The sequence below is a fragment of the Ambystoma mexicanum genome, chromosome 10, assembly GCF_040938575.1.
Source record: "Ambystoma mexicanum isolate Mex_15411 chromosome 10, UKY_AmexF1_1, whole genome shotgun sequence".
Lineage (NCBI taxonomy): Eukaryota > Metazoa > Chordata > Amphibia > Caudata > Ambystomatidae > Ambystoma > Ambystoma mexicanum.
Window position 1 is genome coordinate 541,296,306 of NC_090932.1, and position 18,206 is coordinate 541,314,511.

An 18,206-nucleotide genomic window follows, 5' to 3' on the forward strand; every position below is an offset into this window, starting at 1 on the left:
GACGGCAGAAGTTTCACATAGAAACATACTTGCCAATCATGGACTCAATAATTAATGGGTTAACAAGACGAGGTGACGCATACAAAGATATCAGCAATAGATTTGGATTCCTCGTGAACCTGAGAGACATGGATGGAAAAGAAATGAGTGAACATTGTATAAAGCTGGCCTCTTACTACCACCAAGATCTTGAGAAATCCAACCTAATTTCTGAATGCCAACAATTTAAGTATTATACATTTGAAAAGAAAGAAACCATGTCACTTTCGTGTATTTACAAGATAATAAACAATGATAAGCTTGGCACTGCATTTCCAAATCTAGAAATTGCATTAAGAATATTCCTGTCTATGGTGGTGACAAATTGCAGTGGGGAGCGTTCATTTTCAAAATTGAAGTTGATAAAAAGTGATCTTCGAAATCGTATGCTTCAAGCCAGGCTGAATTCCTTGGCTCTGTTAAGCATTGAATCTGAAATGGTTCAAGAGATAGAATTTTCAGACATAATTAAGGATTTTGCAATACGCAAATCTAGAAGGAAACACATAGTTTAATGTGGGTGGTGTAGAAAGCATATCCTCACTGTCATCTCATTCTTTCTAGGATTACTTGAATTTGTTTGCTGTGCGGGCATGAACTGAAATGCCAAGTGAATTTTGATGTTTTGTTACATGCTTTTCTCATTTCTGTACTGCCTTATTTATTTCATGTTTTTCCAAGTGCTTTGGACACATTCATACAGGCAAAAAAGTTCATGTTGAACTGGTAGGTTTTCATTTTGTTTAATAAATGCTTGCTTAAAATCCTTTTCCTTTATTTTCTTACAAAATATATTATTCGAAACAAAAACAAAGTGAAATGTCCTTAATATAGCATCCTATTGGGGAAACAGATCACAGATGTATAATGTTTATATTTTATTAACAACTAGATAATCCATTTAAAGATTAGAGGAGTATCTGTTGAATTAGACTCGAGATATGGAGGGGGCATGGGTGTCGTGTCGCGGGGGCGACATGGGTTTGGAGGGGGGTGGGAGTAGGACATGGGTTTTGGGGGGCAACATCGGTTTCAGGGTGGTGGGGGGGCCCCCCCAAGGCTGTCCGTGCCCCGGGCCGGGGGTGGGCCCCCAAGGCTGTCTGTGCCCCGGGCCCCCAAAACTGTTAAAATGGCCCTGTGCGTATGCATGTGTGTGTGCACAAGTCACCTCCAAAACTGTATGATATACGAAGGCAAAAGCTATTGGCTTTTTCAAAGCTTGCGGAGTGCCACTTTCAGCAGTCCTGCAGCAATTACCTGCAAATCTTTTTTCCTGCTGTAAACTCACTTACATTAGAATCGATAAGCTCTTGTTAGGAATTTAGGAAAGACTGCAAAATTTAGCAGCTGGAAAAATAGGTTTTAGACCAGGTATCTTTGGATAAGATTTGGAGGTTGCACAATATCGTGATTTTCTTTTGTCGATTTTGTCATGTACATAGTCGAAGAGTTGGGTTCCACAAGCAAACTGCAGATAGGTTATTCAGGTTGGGCAGTGGGACAAATAACTTGGATAGCACTAAATAGTTTTGCATAACGGACTAGTCATATTTACTGTTATCCAATTCAGAATTGTCACGCAAGTCTTTTGTGTTTGTCCAAAGCTAGCAAAACGCAACCACAGAGCAAAGCAGAGAACATGTGGGCAACCACTAAGAAAGTAAAAACCTAGGCTCAGTACCCATTGTAGACTTGAGTTTTCACAACAAAATACATTCTGGAGATAGACTTGTTTAGTAGCAATTTGAACTAGATTTACCCCATATTTATTTTTCAAATTGAGACAGAAACCAAAAAGGTACCATGCTGAAAAGTAAAACACAAAATATTTTGTGAAGTGCTAGGTAAGAAAAACCTTTATTTATACGTCGATTGGTTTCCTCCTTTTGCATCATCCATTTAGAATCATAAAATCAACTGTATGGACATGAACAATCGCCATACATGTAGAATGTGGTTGTAATGAGAAATAGTTGCTGAACAGGAGCGATTTCTTCCTGGGAGATTAGTTATTTCTTGACGACTCAGGAAATAGTCTGACAGGTGAGAATTAATGCAGAATGGTCACCACCTTCCTTTGGTTGTCACATACAAGTAAGTTCTTATCAGGTTTTAACACAACTCTAGCACCAGGTTGTAGGAGGAAGGTGGCCTATAATCTAGCACACTTGTTGGTTGGCAAATTCAGTTAAAGTGTACTTTCAGAAAAAAGATAGTACGAAGTAATTCCTTCAGTCTCCACCTTCATAAAACAATTATTCAGTTGGTGATTTGCATAATTTCCATGTTCCTGTGCAGTGGATACAGCTTCTCTGAAGTGAATGCTAATTCTGCTACCTCCACTCTTCCTTGTTATTGAAACCAGTAAACATGCTCAGTTCTATCCCACAGCTCCTCTTAGAGCAGAAAAAAACATTATTTAGGACCTACAATGCAATGATCATCCTTGGGTCACGTGAAGGTATGGAGGGTGTTCTTAGTAAATATAAAGTCTCTACCCGCCTATACTGCCTCACTCTTCTCTGCTGCTTTTTCCAGAATGTAGTGTGAGACAGTCTTCAGCGGTTTGAAGTGAGACTATTCGTGACGGAAGAAAACCTGAAAAAGCCGAATAAAAACAGAATATTAGATGGGATGACTCCAAATTGTTATATCGACACATCAACATACACATGTCCCTTCTGTAAAGTACATGCCCCTCCTGTAAAGTAGATGAGAATGAACAATCTCAGTGTGCAAGCCTTAATCAGCATTATTCTTGCCCGACAGTTGGCATTACAGAACATATACAGCTTCACCTGCTCAGAGGCACTCTCACTTCCCTCACCTTCCTCCAGAAACTCAATGTCTCCAGAGCTCTGGTTCTCTCAAGTCTTGACTGTTTCAACATCCTCTTCCTTAATCAGCCGCTCTCCTCACTTCGCCCTCTTCAACTAATCCAGAATAAGACTGCAAGACTTATCCTTGGCCTCAAGCCCAGGGACCACATCTCTCCAGCACTTAAATCTCTCCACTTGCTCCTGGTGATTGCAAGGATCAAATTCAAGACCCTCTGCATCATCCACATGGCTTTCTGGAGCCTGGTGGTTAGATCTCTCTCTTCGGCTGGAATGGCCTCCCTGCCCCCTCTGTCTTGAGTCGGCTCTCTTTAAGTACCGGAACTCCTCGAGACTTTCCTTTTCTCCTCCTCCTTCCCTATCCCCTGCCCTGCTAGTCTCCTTCTGCCACTACGACTGGATGCCTTTGCCCCTTTTGAGTCTCTCTAGTTTCAAGTCCTCCTTCGTCAGATGCTCCCTTTCTCACATCTTCTTACCAGCACTTTCCCTCGGGCATACTTCCCCGATTAGCCTCCTAGGCTGCCCCCCGGACCCACCCCTGCACTATTACCTTATCCCTAGCTTCCCCTGGCACTAGCCCTCCCTCCAGAACATCTCCCTCTTCTCTCTTCCCATCCTTCCCTGACCTGCCCCCTCCCCTTCTTGATACTGCACTTGCACAATCCGAATGTCACAGGGCTTAATAGGACAATTATTGTTGTTTTCTCATATGCCCCTGCCCCCCCACACCCTTTTTTGTGTTGTGGCACCTGGAAACACTTTCTGCTGAATAGGTGCCATACCCATGTTCAGTAAATAAACGACACCTTGTGAAGAAGTTATTTCCTGTCACTGAATCTACTACTGTGTTAACAGCATCGTTCCTCCCTGTTAAATTAAAGGCATTTGCAGGGGGCAGGTGGGAGATATAGTGAGTTGGATAACTTATCTGCACATTTGAAAAGAAGAAAAGCAAAATGAGTCCGGTAAAATGCAAGGCATATTCAACATATCACAAATACTGGAAGCAACTAATCGAGATTTATTTTTTTAATCCCTTTTTATTAGCGGTCACAAAAAGATATATGCCACCATTCCACAACTCATCTCATGTATACAACAAGAGTACATTATTTAGTATATTGCTACATTCAACGTTACATCGACATGTCATCATCAGCAATCATGTTGCACAAATAAACTCTAAAAGGGCCCCAAATGTCTTTGGGTCTGCATGTCGCAGGTTGGGTCGAAACAAACTGTTCTTCTGCTTCATTGACATGTGTCAGTTCTTGTAGGAATTGGTTCATGCTGGGTGGAGTGGCGCTTTTCCATTTCTGTAGGATACATTTTATTTGCTACAGCACAAGTGATATTAAACAGTCTTCTAATTTACTCAGAACGTTTGGCAATGTCGACAAACAAGTATTTCTGGGGGGTCAATTCAGGGGGAACCTGTGATATCTCCCCCAACAATTCTGCCACAGCCTTCCAGAAACTCGCCACGACCGGACATTCCCAATACATATGAAAAGCACCAGCCTGAGGTGCGTTGCATTTGGGGCAGGTATCCGAGGTATCTGGTGCAAATTTTATGACCCTGGCGGGTGTATAATATAGCCTATTCAGGATTTTAGATTGAATCAACCTCAACCCAGAGTTAAGTGTCACATTCTTGGTCAGCAGACAATATCTAGCCCATTTCTCCTCCTCAATGGGCATCTGCAAATCTACTTCCCATTTCTCCTTGACCTGGTTCACTGTGGGGGTGTGGGCCTGTGCCGCAGAGTGCAGCCTAGAGATTCACAGACCGTCTTTAGCGGTCACTAACTGTATATCTGGAAATAGCGGCCATTTTTTCTGAAATGCAGATCTCGTACGATAATATTGGAGTGTTTTAAGTGGCCCATCTCCCAGTGCCCTCAACAATAGCACAAAGTCCACAAATTTCCCATTAACAAACATATCTCCCAGATTCATTTTGTTGTTAGGGTCCCAGGATTCCTGTATGCTTGTGTCATGCATGGGGGGTATGCCCGGGAAGTTCCACAGAGTTATCTCCGGGTTGTAGGGTGTTTTCAGTCTCAGTCTTTTGCATGTAGCCTCCCATGACCTGACTGTACAACTCACCGGATTGTATTCACAAGTGTCCTTGTACTGTACATTGAAAATGACAGATTGTATGTTCGTGGGGTATGTGGTGTATTCCTCTATCCATGTGTGGGGTGTACTATTCGCAGCATTATACCAGTATTTTTTGAACTGTGCTTGGGCAACATAATAATAAAGCTCAAAGTCAGGGGCCGCTATACCTCCTGTGGAGTAAGGTTCCGTCATTGTTTCCCATCCTATCCTCGCTGTCTTCCCGTTCCAGAGAAATGTCACCACCATGGATCGGAGTTTGGCGAAGAAGGTTCTGTCTGGCCATATGGGGGACGTTAACGAAAAAATAAAGCAATATGGGCAAGATCACCATTTTAAGGATAGCGACTCTACCGGCTAGAGAGATTGGGAGGCGTCCCCACATCTGGAGGTTTGTGCTTAGAGTTTGTAGCGCGCTTTCATGGTTGTCGGAGTACAGTGTGAGTTTATCTCTGGAGACCAAAATTCCCAGGTATCTGATGTGGTGCTCTGACCATTTGAGTCCCTCTGTTATGTCGGGACATCTGGTGGCCGGTGTGAGCAGGAATATTTCAGATGTGGCCCTATTTATAGTATACACAGAGTAGTTTGCAAATTCTTACATCTCTTCCATAATGGGTGTTATTTTTATCTCAGGCTCTCGAACATATAATAATGTGTCATCAGCATACAGTGAGATCAACTGGGTGGACCCCTTCATCTTTATCCCTCTATCTGCAGGTCTCAATCGAACTGCGGCCGCCATTGGCTCAATGGTCAATGCAAACAGCAGGGGCAAAATTGGACACCCCTGTCTAGTCCCCCTACCTAGCAGGAACATTTCGGAGATGGCCCTCTTAGTTAACACCCGAGCTCCAGGCTCCGTGTATAGCAGCCTTATGTATCTTACAAAGTTGGGGCCCACCCCGAATGCCTCCAGAACCACCAAAAGATAAACCCATGAGACAGAATCAAATGCTTTTTCAGCGTCTAGGGATATGGCCACCGCACTTCTCCCAGGGTATAATTTGTGTCATTACGCCAAAGAGCCTTCGGAGATTCAAGGCCGTGGATCTCGTGGGGATAAACCTGTTCTGATCGGGATGGACAAGGGTAGGGACTGCCGGCAGAAGCCGGTTCGCCAAAACTTTTGCGAATATCTTGGCATTGGTATTTATAAGTGACAGAGGCCTATAAGACAATACATCCTGTGGTGGTCGCCGAGGCTTCGGGAGTACAGTTATCACAGCCCCCCTCATAGTTGGGGGTAGTATGTTACTCTCAAGGGCTTCCTCCCATACCTGCATCAATAACGGAACGAGTTCCTCGCGGAACTCTTTGTAGAATTCGGTCCCTATCCCGTCCGACATTGGTGCCCTACCTGTTGCCAGTCCCTTGATTGCTTCTGTGATCTCCTCCAGAGTTACCGGTTGATCCATTGCCAGGCGATCTTCATCGGGGAGTCTAGGGAGGGAGAGAGCCTCAAGATATGCCTTAATTTCTGCAAGCAATTTTTTTTTAATCTTTGTTCGAATATATTTCTTTATAAAAATTAACAAATTCCCCATGAATATCTTCATCCCTGAGGAGTATCTTCCCCTGCGCCGTATGTATGCTTGTGATCTGAGTAGGTTGTTTATCGTGTTTAAGTAAGTTGGACAGTGTTCTACCTGCCTTATTTCCTTCCCCGTATCTACGTGCTCGTATGGGGGCAGTCACATAGTGAACCTCTCTGCTGGCCAGCTTGTCGAATTCCTGAAGGTGTGTGTATGTCAGCTAATATTCCTCTATCTTGTGTGCGTGTGTATGCTTCCTCCAATGTATCAAGTTTATTCTCAATATCTGATAGCTCGGTTCTCACCCCCTTCAACATGCCCACAGACCTGGATATCAATACTCCCCTTATCCAGACCTTGAAGGATTCCCATACTGTTGAGTACTTGTCAACCGATCCCACATTATTAGAAAGAAACTCTGCAATATCAACTTGCAGTGATTCCACCACCCCAGGGTCAGCCAGCATGCCGCTTGGCATTCTCCACCTTCTAGCAGGTCCAGGTACATTCCGGAGCAATAGTTCCAACAGCACTGGGGAATGATCCGACAATGTACGGGGCAAAATCTCACACCCCTTCAATGCCGCCGCCATGGAAGAGGAGAAAAAGCAATAATCGATTCTGGACTTAGAGTCATGCACTGAAGAATAAAATGTGTTCCTCCTACTACCAGGATGCATCCCCCGCCAAGCATCCACCAATAGAAGTTGTGATAGAATATGACCCAGGTTTAGGACTTTTTGCTAGGGGCTCTAACAGTTTGAGTATCTGTCAAGAACTGGGTCCAGGGCCACATTGAAGTCCCCTCCCCAAAGAACATTTGATACATCGAGTGAGACAATTACCTGATACATATCCATGTAAAAAGCAGGGTCATCTATATTAGGTCCGTAGGTGTTAACCAGGAGTAGTTGTTGGGCAGCGACCTCCCCCCATACTATAACGTATCTACCCAGAGGATCAACCTTGTGGCCTCCCAACTTGAACCCCAAGCCTTGATGAATAAGGGTAATAACCCCTCTAGACTGGGATGAGTAGTTTGTGTGAAACCTTAGGGCACCCCACTTGGGCAGTATATGCATGTTGCTCGCTCTCACTATGTGAGTTTCTTGTAACATTAGTATTTGGGGACTATGCCTGGCAATGTAATTGCCAATTTTCTTGACTTTCATCTGATTATTTAACCCCCGTACGTTCCATGTTAACAGTTTGATCTTCAACCCATCACCAGTGCATTGTGAGTATATCTTTGACATTGTCTCGTTTATCAGGTTTATAGTATTCGTGCAATTTGGTCAGTGCCGGTCTCAATGTAACCACATTTTTACTTTTCAAACAACAGTTTATCTCCGTCAACCTTCCACCTGGACATAACGTCTTCAAGTGGGCACAAACTCCAATATTATACCACAATGAATCCATTTTAGAACTAAAACACCCAATCCCACATCCTCCTCCATCCCCACCACCCTCATCGTCACCCCCAACTTGACGATGTACCATACCAAACTCATGGAATATTCCAAGGGTAGCCATGTTGCTTCACATGGCCGCCGACTAGGTCCCAGACCTCCACTTAACCACACTGCCTGGGCCGATTGGCCTTTAAATCATCTTGACTATAGCCTTCGGTGTACAGTAGCATTTACACATATTTGACTTTTGAGTGTTTCTTAGTCCGCCGGTCTGGGCCTGTTTTGTGCCGGTCTGCCCCCTCTGGGAGGCAGCGGTATGGAGGTTTCAATGTATTGCGTAGCTTCAGCCGGGGACTCAAAAAAATACGCCCTTCCTGAATGTTGGATCCTCATCTTGGCTGGGAACATCAAAGCATATGGTATTTGGCGCTCTCTCAAGAGCCTCTTGACTGGCTTGTAGGATCTTCTGCTCGCCTGAACCCCAGCGGAAAAGTCTGGGTAGATGTGTATGCGACTTTCTTCGTATTGGAGTGTTCCCGCCTCCCTCGCCTTTCGTAGGATTGTGTCTCTATCCCTGTAATTGAGGAGTTGTGCAATTATCGTGCGCGGTGGTGCGCCTGGTTTGGGTGTTGGGGCCAGTGTACGATGTGCTCTCTCGACCAAAAAGTGCTTAGAGAATGCCTCTGGCCTGATCAAGGATTTGAGTAGTGCCTCCAGTTGTTTTTCCATTTGACCTTTCCCGAAGGATTCCGACACGCCCACCACACGGATGTTATTCCTCCTTGATCTCGATTCGAGGTCCTTGCATTGATTTTGTAATTTTGCCATATTCTCCTCAATCTGGGTGATGTCACAGCTGTGGTGTGCAATGTTGCCTTCAATAGTGCTTATTCTATTTTCAGTTTCTGTGACACGTGCACTTTCTTTCTCCACTCTAGCTTTTAGAGAACCTATGGTGGACAAAATTTCATCCAGCTTCATGTTGACAGAACAAAATCCATTTTGTACTATTGTTGTTAACTTGTCGTGATCGCCAGACTCTGAATTGAGGGCCTCATTAGCGTCAGTGTGAATGTCCGCAACAGTGGTTTGATTTTGGCTGCCAGTGTAGGCATCCATTGGGCCTTTCTTTTTGTTCCCTGGAGTTTTGGCGCCTTTACCTGCTTTGGATGGTTCCCCCATAATGCTGCCGAGATGTCCTCCACTTTATTTTCTGCAACACTTCAATATTCGGCTTGCCACACCTCTGCGTATCGTCCACTTTTACCTCTTGTATTATGTCACAACCTTGGGACAGGATCGGGTACAGGGGATATAGGCGATATATGCGCGCACTCTTCGGGGCACCACGTATTATACTTTAAGATTGTCACGTTCGCGGTAGTTTATAGGACAGTATTGTTCAGGAGTCTTAAGCCAACCCAGCCTGCCAGTTGGCTTATGTGTGCCCAGTATATCCCCACCAGCAAGTCCCTTGGAGCGGGGTGTATTTAAGTGTTTTGTCCGCTTCAGGGAAGAGCACTGTCAGCGTGCGCACACAAGCTCATGTACCGCGTGTTGCAGCGCGCTCGGCGGCCCGCGCCAACTGATGGTGGCGGGAACCCACTGTGGCCCACACAGGGCTGCCTCAGGAGGAGGGAAGCTATGGGCAGATTCGAACAGGATTTGCATTCCTAAGAGGGCTGCCCCCCTGTCAGAGGACACGCCCCAAACACACGCCCCAAACACTTAGGAGCAGTACGTGTTTCGCCGGGTCTGCCTGCCACTACACCCGTTGACAAATCAAGCTTTCCGGACCACTGGGAGCTGTCCCTCGGCGAGAGCCCACCGCCACTCTCCGACAGTATTATGCCTCTTCTCCCCCCTTTGCCGTGCCACCGTCCCCTCTTACTTGGCGCCAAAGGTGTTTTCAGTGTGTCCCCAGGGCACCGCGTATTATTCCGTTGCGGCCTCTCCGCCCGCCTTGCATCACAGGGCGTAGATGGATCTGAGGGGGGCACCCCCGAGCCCAGCAGTCGAAGATCGCCACGGGCCCAGGCCGCCTCCGGAGACGTGTCGGATCGCCTTACTTCGCCCTCCCAGGCCGACTCAGCACATCAGTCATGTAGCGCGGAGCTGGATGCTGGGCGCGGGCCGCACCCTCAGGCTCCTCCCATCTGGGGCCTTCCGCCCAGCTGTGACCGCGGCTCTCGAGTGGTCTACCTCGGTGCTCAGTGACGGATCCCGTCTGCCGCGTGGGCCGGCTGATGTTTACACAGCCGTAACTTCGGCGCCTCCAGTCGCCGGGGCACAGGAGTTTCTAGGACCCACTTCGGGTAGTTGGGCTATCTGTACATATATTTTCAGCTCAGCAGGCAGTTCTAGGACAGATAATAAGGCGCAGGATTTCCAAGTGGAGCGGGAGCTCTACAATCAGGCGGCCATTGCTATCGTGTGCAACAGCGCCCCCAACTAATAGATTCTAAAGCAAGAAACAAAGGCAACTATTAAATGTATATCACTTTAATTTCAGCTCCAGTAAGCATCAAAAACAAGAATGCCAAGATAAACAATTTAGAACTGCAATGTTTCACTCCATTAGAACCATAGCAAAGCTGAAGTCCCATCTATTTCTTTGCAGTTCTTTACCACGTCAATTACCCACTCTTAGTTCTTGAGGGTCTCCTTTGTAATGTTGACAATAATGTGGCAAACATGCTGTAATGAGGTTTTTGCATTTCTTTAAGGACAGAACAGTTTCCTTCCTGGTGTGCATTCATCCAGATTGGTACTTTGTGTCTTACTCTGTCTACCTACAGTGCCGGTTATGTATTGTCTATTTGGTAAGGAGGACAAGAAATGCCATGCCCCTCTGTAGCTCAAATCAGTTTGAATGGGGCACTGAGTCCATACCCTCTTTTTCACTCGACTGCCAAAAAACAGATGCAGCGGATAGGGAAAGTACACACACAGTGGCAAGGGGAAAAAAAAACTGATGGATGCTATCTCCTGGCGAAAAAAGCGGAAATTAGGTTATACATCAGAGCATTCTCCCTGTCTCTCTATTTTTCTCTCTTACCTCACTGTTAACTGCAGCTTAGCAAGAAGGCAGGTGTGGGGAGGTTAGGGAAACTGTGCACCAGTGTCCCTGCACTGCACCAGTCCAACCCACCTTCACACTTCTAATGTCAAAGGCAGTAAGGCAAGAGAGCTATGTGGTCACTGAGAAGAACAGCCTCCAGTTTCTCTGCACTTAAACAGGACTGCCCACCTTCAAGGACCGATATCAATGACAGAAGGGATGAGGAGATTTGTGGTCAGTCGAGAGGCACAAACACTTTGTTAGCAAATTCTGCTAGCCATACTATGGTAATTGGGAATAATCGTGAAGCCTTACTAGGCTAACTGGGCATGATGAAATACGTCCTTATTGAGTTAACTAGATTGAGTGGAATATGGCTTTAGATGGCTAACTGGGCATAATTCAATCTGTCCTTACTCTGCTAAGTGGGATATAATCTGTTGGTGTGTTAACTGGCTATCCTGGAATCAAGACCCATGCATACTAGGAATATTAAATATCATTTTACCAAGCTTCTTGGGCATACTGGAATGTGGCTTTACTGTAGTAATAGGCAAGATGGAATCTGGCACTGTTTTTTCTCTGGGAATAATGGAAGCAATTGCTGTTGTGTGGAATATCATGGAGTCTGACCTTACTGGAGCTATGAAAACTTGACTTGCCTTGTTAACTGCGCATAGTGGAATATAGACCTGCGCTAACTGGTGTGATGAAGTTCCCTGCCTAACCATGGGGACCAACAGTGGGAGCATCAAAGGGTATTGTAGCATGGTAACATCTGCTGCTAAATGAGTGTGGAATCTGGAGGGAGAATGTGGAGGTGGAGAGGAGAACAGAGAGAAGAGACGGTTGGAGAGACTGAAGCATCTTCCTTCAGAGACTCCTCTCATATCCCCTTTTATATATCTATATCTTAATATCTAAGTGTAACAATAAATATTTTATTAATTATAACACTTGCCCCTCATTTATACTACATGTGGCGACGAGGAAGTGAAACAGTAACTGTTGTAGTGAAGAGAAGTGAAGAGAAGAAATTGAAGCCTGCAGGTTAGCGTGAAAGATCCCTGCCCCCAGCCCTCCATGCATAATTAAGGAATTGGGCAAGCCTATCCATAACGAGCAAGTCACTGTGTTTGTTATATTTACTGAGTTTAACTCACGATTGCAGTTGGGGATACGCGCGAGCGTCTTTAGCAGCGTATTGAAAATAAACACTGCCCCGAGCTGATCGCGAGCTCGCAGTGTAAAGCTTCCCCGAGCTGATCGCAAGCTCGCAGTGTAAAGCTTTCCGCTTTAAAGAAAAGGCCCCGCAACATCGTGACGTGTGTTGCGTGCGGGCAGCCATTTTAAGTTGCATAAACAAAACGGTTGCAGCTATGGTGATTGCAGTAACAAGGCCCAAACTTCATGGATAGATTTTGAGCGTCTGAAAGAATTAAATGGAACGAATTTAATTTATAACTGCTAAGAGGGTGGCAGCGCTAATTTAGACTGAGGATCGAGTGATCTGCTCCTACTTGTCTCAGTATCAACACAGTAGTGAGCAGTAAGGACATACAATAATTGGGAATTAGAGAGAGACTTTGGGCTGAAGACGATCCTGATTTGGATGTAGTACTGCGTACAGCCAAAGAGGTTGAACATATGGAGAATTATGTCAAAACGCTTGAGGATAGAGTGAAGAATACCACTCTGAAGCCAGAAAATCCGATTAATGCAATTCAAATGACAAAAGTTGACAATGGGTACAACCAAAATGCTGGAATGAAATGGAAGGAGGAGCCCAAGATGCAAAGCACTTACAGATACAGTAATGATGTAAAAAGTAGAGGAGTTACACGTGGTTATGGAGGATACAACAGTGGACAGGTCATGAGTAATAGACGCCCTCAAATGAGCCAGAGAGGCAGAGGAAGGATTAGGACATGCTTTAGGTGTGATAGTCCCATGCACTGGGCTAACAGTCCCGAGTGTCCGGCTATCCACATTATATGCAAAAACTGCAATGGAAGAGGCCATATGGCCAAATGCTGTAGGGTTGATAAAGGAAGCATGAATTGCATTGGAGGTCCAGAGGAATATGAGGAGGAAGAATGTGTCTTTGCTGTTAGTGATAATGAGAATGGAACGGAACTGGAGAGCCCCAAAACCATCATTAAGATAAATGATGCTCCAGTGAGGATGATGACGGATTCAGGAGCAAAATATACGTTGCTTCCTGAAAAGATATGGAGAAGAATTGGTCCAAGATGGCTTAATGAATCAGACATTAATCCAAGTGCTTATGGTGGCGTGAAAATAGATATTATTGGATGGTTTGAAGCAAAATTAGCCTTCAAGGATAGAACTACCAAAGGGAAAGCCTATGTATCAAGAAAAGGAACAATGCCTTTACTTAGCTGGACACATCAAGCATGGCTAAAGGTTAGATTGGATGCCAGTGCTGAGCAGTCCATCTATGTGATTGAATCCAATGAGATGTCTACAGAAGAAGTGAAGAAGGAAGTGTTCAAGGATGAAATAGGCTGTGCAAAAGGGATTATGCACAGAATACAGCTCAAAAGGAATTGTAAGCCAGTCGCACAGAAGCTGAGGAATGTGCCTTTAGCAATGAGAGATGAGGTAAAAAGGGAATTGAGGAAACTGGAAGAACAGGATATAATCAAAAAGATTGATGCTTCAGGGTGGGTATCACCGTTAGTAGTGGTGAGGAAAAGCTCTGGAAAAGTAAGAGTGTGTATAGACCTTAGAGAACTGAACAAGTGCATCATCCCTGAGAGACATCCACTTCCCAACATTCAAGAACTGTTATCAACGATGGGGTCAGCAAAAGTGTTTTCGACCTTAGATCTTACTTCAGCATATCACCAGATTCGTCTGCACGAAGGCTCAAGGCATCTGACAGCGTTTATAACCCCAGAGGGTTTGTATCAATATAAGAGAATGCCGTTTGGTCTTATATCAGCAGCTTCGGTGTTTCAGAAGACCATGCACCAAATTTTTGATGGTGATGAGGACATTATTTTCTTTCAAGATGATATTCTTATATTTGCCAAAGATCAAGCAGAGCATGTTAAAATTCTGGATGGAGGATTAAGGAAGTTATATAAAATGGGAATGACATTGAGTAAAGAGAAATCAAAGATCCATAGGAAACAAATTGAATACTTAGGCCATGTTATATCAGAGCAAGGGACTACACCCAAGCCGGATTTAATGTTTGCGATCAATAATATGGCGACACCTAGCAACAAAGAAGAATTGAGAACATTCTTGGGAATGGCTGAATACTATTCTAAGTACGTTAGAAGGTTTGCTGATCACACGGCTGAATTGAGGGATCTCACTAGGATAAATGTCAAATATGAATGGAATGAAAATTGCGAGAAGGAATTCAATTACATAAAGAGTGCTCTGACAACTGCACCGGCGCTGAAGAACTTTGTAAGGGGACAGCGAACGGTTATCACTACAGATGCCAGTAATGTGGGCCTGGGTGCAGTGTTGGCGCAACTACATAATGGAGAGGAGAAGGTAATTGCGTTTACTTCACGGCTGTTAAAAGGAGCAGATAAGTTTTATGCAACTATCGAGAAGGAGGCTTTAGCCATTGTATGGGCTGTGGACAAATTTCGTAGTTTTGTCTGGGGAACACAATTTGAGATAAACACAGATCACAAACCGCTTGTGGAACTATTCACGAACAAAGGTCTGGACAAAGTATCTGCAAGGATACGGAGATGGGTTCATAGAATGCAGGAGTTCAATGTAGTGGTCAAGTATATTCCAGGAGTGAGGAATTATGCTGCAGATTGTTTATCTAGGCTCACAAATGCTCAAGAAGAAAATGAATATGAAAGTGAAGAAAATCAACAAGAAATGATATGTATGCTACAAGATTCAGCTATTGCTAAAGAAGAATGGTTGGAAGGCATGAATAAGGATGTAAAATTACAGTTTATGATAAAAAATATAAACAACAGACATGTTCCTCTCAATAAGATCAAGGAAGCAGATGTGCAAGGACTGTGGAGTGTCAGTGATGAGCTGAGTGTACAAGGTGGATATTTGTTTAGAGGGGACAGATTAATTCCACCTGTGAATGTAAGGAAGAAAATTATTGAACTAGGACATGAAGGCCACCAAGGCATTTCCAAAACCAAGTGCAGGATAAGAAATACGTACTGGTGGCCGGGATGTGATGCTGAAATCGAGAGGATCATAAGAAACTGTATCCTTTGTAATAAGTCCGATAAAGGCTGTGTGGGGAGTGAGTATCCGATGGTTATGACTGATGTGCCGAGCAGACCGTGGATGAAAGTTGGGATTGATATAATGGGTCCTATATGGAGTGAAGGCAGTCAGACGTTTTGTGTAGTTATAATTGATATTCTTGCAAGGTGGGCAGAAGTGAAAATGATGCCTAGCGTGACAACTAAAAACATCATCAATTTCATGGAAGAGGTATGTGGTCGGGAAGGATATCCTTGAGTTATGCTTTCTGACAATGGTCCTCAATTTGTTTCGAGAGAGATGGAAGAATATTTAAAACAAAAATCTATTAAGTATATAACCAGTGCGGTGTATCACCCACAAACTAATGGAGTAGTAGAAAGATACAACAGGATTCTAAAAAATACCATTAGATGGGCATGGGCCAATGGTGTGAACTGGAAAGAGTCAGTCAGAAATGTTATTATGGCGCACAGGTTTACCCCACACAGTTCCACAGGTGTTTCACCATTTGAATTGAGTAGAGGAAGAAAAGCGACTACCAAGTTATGTCCTGGATGGATGGGTGGAGTGATCAATATGGGAGTGGTAACTGATAATGCTGTAGATCTGATTAGACAGAAACAAAATAGAAATAAAGTATGGCATGACAAGAAAAGATTTAGGGTTAATGAGGAACTGGAAGTGGGTTGTTTTGTGAGAGTGAAGCTTCCGGAAGCCCTTAGAGTGAGAGGGATTAGGTGGTCTGATCCGATACAAGTTATAGAACTATTCAAACATGCTGTAAGAACAAGTGATGGTAGAGTATGGAATATGGAAAGAGTCATGGTGGTGGATGGTAGAGTTGGTGGTGAGTGTGTGGATAAAAGTGATGGAGGTGGAAGTACAGAGAACCAGGAATTTTCCTTACCAGTTACTCCCATATATGTACCAACTGGGATGAAAGCGTCAGTGTCAAGGTTTGGAAGGAAGTACCAGAGACTGATGTACTTAACAGACTATGGAGAGTAAAGATTGGTCTAGAAAGAAGAGGGATGTGTAGCATGGTAACATCTGCTGCTACATGAGTGTGGAATCTGGATGGATTCTGGAAGGAGAATGTGGAGGTGGAGAGGAGAACAGAGAGAAGAGACAGTTGGAGAGACTGAAGCATCTTCCTTCAGAGACTCCTCTCATATCCCCTTTTATATATCTATATCTTAATATCTAAGTGTAACAATAAATATTTTATTAATTATAACACTTGCCCCTCATTTATACTACAGGTATACATGCGGCCCACAGTAGTGGATGCTGGACCCAGAGAGGGGGAGTGGGGGTAATACATGGAATTCCCAGATTAGAGAAACTGCATCCCTGCACCAAGGCAGGGGGCAGTTACTGACATGTCCATAAACACAAATTGCCACCATGGACAGAGTACAAAACCCTTGAAGATACCTCTAAATACTCAGAGCCATTGAAGCTTTCTAGCCAGACACAAACACCCAGCATAGGAATGAATGCTTTCTACTTTTCTCCCTTAAAGTGAAACATTCTGCATTACGTGGCAGAAAGAATTAATTTTTCGGCACTGCTGCAGCAGGAACAATGTTTTCGCATGAGACAGGCCAGCGCAGATGGCAGAAGCCCTGCAGGTGCAAAGTGACGTTTGACACACAGGCATTTAAATGAACCAAATCAACGTTACCAGACAAAAGACAAAACACTGTTCAGCTATGTTACAGTGGTTACAAAGTTGCAATTTCCCCACAATAGAAGAGTTACCTTCACATCGAAGGGATTGCCTTGCTAACCAAAGGTTTTTCCGACTTCTCAGTGACATGCTGGGAAAAGAGAAGCCCGGTCCAAAAAAAAAGGCAATATCAGCAGGGCTCAGAAGGGGAGAGAAAGAAGCGTACAATGTGAGAGGCCATTTTGGAATACAACATGGAGGCAGGGTTTAATGTAACCTCAGATAGGGCCCAATCATAAACCAGTCCAGCTTAACCAACACTGGTCCATAAGCACCATCCAATGGGAAGAGAGGCCAGACTATGAAAGCCAGCTGGCTCAGTCAAAGAGTGTGAGGTGTGTATGTGTATATATATATATAAATATCTCCAACACCAGCAAAGTTACAGTGGGTTTAAAAAGTCTTGAAGAAAAACCTTTCACCTAAAATGTGAAAGTGAAATGTTCCTGTAGTAAGACAAAGGCAATTTTTTGAAACAAAAGGCTTGCGTGTTAGCTTATTTGCATACCCACAATGCTTTGCTGGTGTGGCTCTGAACTGGTTACTAGTTTGCATTGAGGGCATGTGTGACTTGGCTCAAATGAAATATTCATATATCTCACAACACACATTGCCTTATAAAAGCACACAGCCTAAAACATGTGCAGTGGGTGCCCCGGTAAAGGCATCCACCCACATATAGAAACAAGAAAAAAAGGAATTCAAAACGACACTCAACATGTGGGAGCTTGAGTGAATCCTTAAAGAAAAACCCGGGCACTCATTTTAAAGAGTACTGACAAAATTTATATTTTATTCAAGTTCAAGAACTATACCAGTTAAAAATACAACTGGACAATAGTATACTAGGCTGAACAATGAAATGACCCGTGATATGGGATTACCCCACCACACACTCAATCCTCTCACAGGACATCTGGCAAGAATTTCCTCATTGCTTGCTCGTAATTTTAAAACACAAATGCCAGCTCCAAACACCATGAATGTGGTCAAAAAGGTCAGATGAATAAAGTCACCAGTGACCCGTTCCATCATCCCCAATGGGAGCGCCATCTTAGACTGGTGTAAAAGCTATTGTATTGTAAGCATAAATGCTTCAAGATGAATGCAGATTTTCAATACCATCGTAATAGAAAGCCAGGATTCTATGAAAGACACAGAGGCGAAGGATGGGAGTAGTTTCTTACCTGTATCTCCATTTCTCCAGCGTTGGTATCTTTCATGGAT

General features: G+C 44.1%; 1 protein-coding gene across 3 annotated transcripts in view; it reads right to left on the reverse strand.

Annotated features, from left to right (window-relative positions):
- Positions 1 to 1,877: 1,877 nt before the first annotated feature.
- Positions 1,878 to 18,206, reverse strand: part of STK25 (serine/threonine kinase 25) — a 1,190,884-nt gene continuing 1,174,555 nt past the window's right edge. For 2 of the 3 annotated variants that reach the window (XM_069618115.1, XM_069618117.1), the window contains exon 11: positions 1,878 to 2,637. In XM_069618115.1, coding sequence (XP_069474216.1) covers positions 2,598 to 2,637 — 40 coding nt within the window. In that variant the 3' untranslated portion in view covers positions 1,878 to 2,597. Of the gene's footprint in view, positions 2,638 to 6,357; positions 6,441 to 18,206 lie in introns of all 3 variants that reach the window. The other variant, XM_069618114.1, reaches the window with a different exon arrangement.